The sequence below is a fragment of the Glycine soja genome, chromosome 12 (genome assembly GCF_004193775.1).
Source record: "Glycine soja cultivar W05 chromosome 12, ASM419377v2, whole genome shotgun sequence".
In the NCBI taxonomy this organism is placed as follows: domain Eukaryota; kingdom Viridiplantae; phylum Streptophyta; class Magnoliopsida; order Fabales; family Fabaceae; genus Glycine; species Glycine soja.
In genome coordinates this window covers 917,076-920,761 of record NC_041013.1, presented here as the reverse complement: position 1 = coordinate 920,761, position 3,686 = coordinate 917,076, and the positions used below count along the sequence as shown (strand labels likewise).

The 3,686-nt window shown below is 33.5% G+C and overlaps 1 protein-coding gene across 1 annotated transcript; it reads right to left on the bottom strand.

Moving 5' to 3' along the window:
- Window positions 1-868: 868 nt before the first annotated feature.
- Window positions 869-3,043, bottom strand: LOC114378337 (mannan endo-1,4-beta-mannosidase 5-like). Its single transcript, XM_028336906.1, has 5 exons — window positions 2,686-3,043; window positions 2,082-2,276; window positions 1,854-1,976; window positions 1,543-1,745; window positions 869-1,425 (listed from the first exon to the last, which is right to left on the bottom strand). The coding sequence occupies exons 1-5, from the start codon at window positions 3,022-3,024 to the stop codon at window positions 1,062-1,064; spliced, it is 1,224 nt and encodes a 407-aa protein (XP_028192707.1). The 5' UTR covers window positions 3,025-3,043; the 3' UTR covers window positions 869-1,061.
- Between the last annotated feature and the right edge of the window lie 643 nt (window positions 3,044-3,686).

The following is a 3,686-nucleotide window of genomic DNA, read 5'->3' as shown; positions in this document are numbered from 1 at the left end:
ATATGTATTTACATTATCATTTCATTATCAATTATCCTGAATTCCGAGTTCCTGACCCTAAAAAATTTATGAATTATCATATACGATAAAATTATTAATTCTTTTATCAAAATTAAACTCTAACGATAATATGAATTATTGAGATTGAGAATCATCGATGATACAACAATACTAAGTCAGAGTTAATATATATATATATATATGTAGTGACTTTAATTTATTTCACCCTCATTGCGCTGCTTTCAGCCGTCGCGATCGTTCCAATTCCTGAATAGCTTCGTCCATCTCTCGCTCATAAGATTTATTACAATATTAAATATATTAAGCATTCCAGCAATGAAAATGATTTGAGTGTTAGATAAAAATTTAGCAATTAAAGAATAATCACAAGCCTAAAAACCCTATTAATTAAAGATATTTAATTTTAAGAAAATATAACTTTAGTTCTATAATGCAAAAGCCATGAACAACGAAGAAGAGGCTGACTAGCTGATTGCATGGCAACGGAAGTGGTAGAAGATGTGATCCAAATTGCCGTTGGTGGGGGCGGAGGCGGCGGCGGGATTAATGTAGTTGTGCTACTGCATAAAAAAATTGCATTAAAACTAAATTATCCCAAGAAAAGAGTGAGAATAGAAAAAATAAATTGGATGAAAGAAATTTACTGTGAAATAAATAATAATTGTATAAAAGTTTTTGGCTCAAACTACTTTAATTTGTTAATATTAATATAAAGATAAAAATATCAAAATGTAATAAGTACGTCGAGCTTATTGTATGTCTCAATCCAAATTGACTGTATTAATATAAATTATTTGATATTTTATTAATAGAAATCGATTGGCACATTGAGATTCTTCGCGTGGTATTATTATTATAGACAATGTCTAATGCGTACAGAATCTCATACTTGTATTTTTTTTTCACTTTAATTAGAAGCGAATTACTAATTAAAGCTATTCTAACTGATCTCTTAAATCTCCCCAATGCCAGGGAAAAAAATCGCGAACAATGGAAGAGCCACTAATCTTCTAAGAGGTTATTAGTTCCCCGAGGGATGCTCAATGAATATGCTCAAGTGCAACCATTTTAGAAGATTGTTGACTGATAACACTACTTGTAGAAGGGTTTTGAGATAAAACTATCTCATATCCATCATCATATGGGTCCATTCCTTCATCCAAAAGTTGCCAAACCAAGCCCCCAGCAAATGTTCCTCCATTTTGTGCAAAACTATAGATGCTTGAATACACAACATTCATGAATGAATCTCTTGCGTGGATACTATACCCTGGATCTTTCTTCGATTTCCCGAATTCTGTAAACACCAATGGCTTCTTCAAGATTGTTCTTGAGTCTTCCCAATGACTTGTCATCCACCTTTGCATGAATGCCATTTGCATGGTATCGTTTTGTCCCGTTAGCCTGTTTATGGTTCCAGCCACAATTAATTAATTGTTTATGATACATGTCCAATAAATCCTTAATCAAAAGGAATTTGAATTAATTGTAGTGATTAATTATCTACACATGCTTGCTTACCAATTATCAGGGTAAGCATGGATTGTTGCAAAGTCAATTTCTTTAATGAGATGGTTGCTAACAAAGTCTGTACCAACTTGGAAACCAGGGTTGTATTGTTGCCTATCCGGGATGGAATCTCCATAGAATCCTTCCATTCCAACCTCCAATAAGTGCATCGGGTCAATAGATTTCACATAGGGAGCCATCTCCTGAACCCATGCCTGTAATAAAAACAAACACCGTGAATAAAAAATGTGTCGACATTTTAAGAATATATATGGTAGAAAATGTTAAGCATACATGTTGTGTGTTCAAATATCAATACATACATTGATGGTCTTGCCAGAGTAATCAACTTGGCAGCGTGGTTCGTTAATTAGTTCCCAAGCCATGATGGTCGGTTCATCTCTATAAGCTGTTTTAGTGATTGTGTTGATTCTTGTTAGAATCCTCTGCAATACAATCAAGAACACGTTAGTTAGAGGATGCTATTAACCACTTATTATCTTGACTCTATTTTTAAGATGGGAATTTTAAGTAATTAATGTTTGACATACTTTGACATGGTTTTTGTAGTAACCTTTTACAACAGGATTTGTGTAAAAGTCATCATCGTTGGCGACGGGAACCCCACTACTATTGGCCCACTGCACGTACTGAGGTCTTCCTCCAAAATCATTGTAATTGTTGACCAAGCTAAAAATCAAACGCACTCTATACTTTTTTGCTTCTGCCACCACAAAATCCAATGCCTAGCAACAACAAGAAAAATTGGTCGTATTATATTGCGCAACAAATTAAACGTACTAGTTTTTGTTCAAAATGCATGCCTACATGTAACAATTTATAAAATCACATAAGTTAAAACAACTGATTAATCATCCATAAACTCTTACATATACGTTTGTGATTCATTATTATTTGTGGCTAAATATCGATAGAGTTAATTAGAGCATTACTACAGCTACCATAAAGGGATATTAATGTAATTTTAATTAACTATATATGTCACAACGAACATGTATATATATGTATCGCTTGTATTAATTCTTCTAAACTAAACCAAATGAATTGTGTTATGACATATTCTACTACAAATTCAAAGGAATGAAAATAAATTAATCGTTGATGTAGCTAAATACATGTGGACATGGACTAAACCTGAAACATAGCCTCATTGTAGAGACCAGGTGATATTTGTAAAGATTGATTGCCACCATCACTAAATGCCCATGTACGACACACTGTAAGACCTATAGCTGAAGCTTCTCGAAATACATTGGAAACTTTATATCTTTGGTTTGGATCAGCAGCTACGTTCATCATCCAGTAAGAGTTAAAGCCATTAAACAGGAAAGGAGAGCCATTTAGCACAAGTTCTGTGTCCTTGGTTTGAACAAATCCAGGTGTAACTCGGAGAAGCCTAGCTTCACAAACTAAGGTTGAAATGAGGATACTGAGAATGACCATGGAACTAGTAAGGTTCATAATGCTAGTCATTTTTGCTATGATCGATGAAGTTATGTTTACTCTAATGAACTGATGAAGATATGTGATTTGGCTATGAAGATTTGTGCCATGCTTGTTCACTATTTATAGACATGAAAGTGGGTTAGGGAGATTGAGCTGGAAATAATGGAATTCAACAAATAATGTTAGTAGATGACAAAAATATAACAATATTAAAATTAAAAAGGAGGACATTTTCATTAAGGTATGTGTTAGTTGCAAGAGGATATGGACACAGTAGTGTAAGTTACGGAATCTACTTATAGCAGCATGCTGAAGATCATGATTAGAAAATGCCCAGTGGTTATTTGATGTTGGTGGCATAGATTTTTGGAATATATTTATTCAAGTGGTATTATTTTTTTTCATGACGTTGCTCCCCTTTTTATAAGAACTTAGGTGCATTCAATTTGATCAACGAGAAATGTTTTTTTGACACTTAACAGTTTTTCCATTTTGGAAGAAATCCAAATCCCTCACATGCAGTTACATGTTTCTTTCCTCCAAGTCGTTACTCGTTGCATACAGTGTTTTCTTCTAGACTTTTCTTTCTTCTTTTGGCCGATTGGCGTGTTTTGATTTGTTTAGCCTTAGAGTCAAACATTTTTTCGTCCTTTTCTTTTTTAACTTTTGTGAAAAATATCCAATCATTC

Coding starts and splice junctions, on each gene's coding strand:
- LOC114378337 (XM_028336906.1), bottom strand. CDS start 3,024: ATGACTAGCATTATGAACCTTACTAGTTCCATGGTCATTCTCAGTATC. Junction 1,977..2,081: donor ACTACAAAAACCATGTCAAA/GTATGTCAAACA, acceptor ATTGTATTGCAG/AGGATTCTAACAAGAATCAA. Junction 1,426..1,542: donor CATGCTTACCCTGATAATTG/GTAAGCAAGCAT, acceptor AACCATAAACAG/GCTAACGGGACAAAACGATA.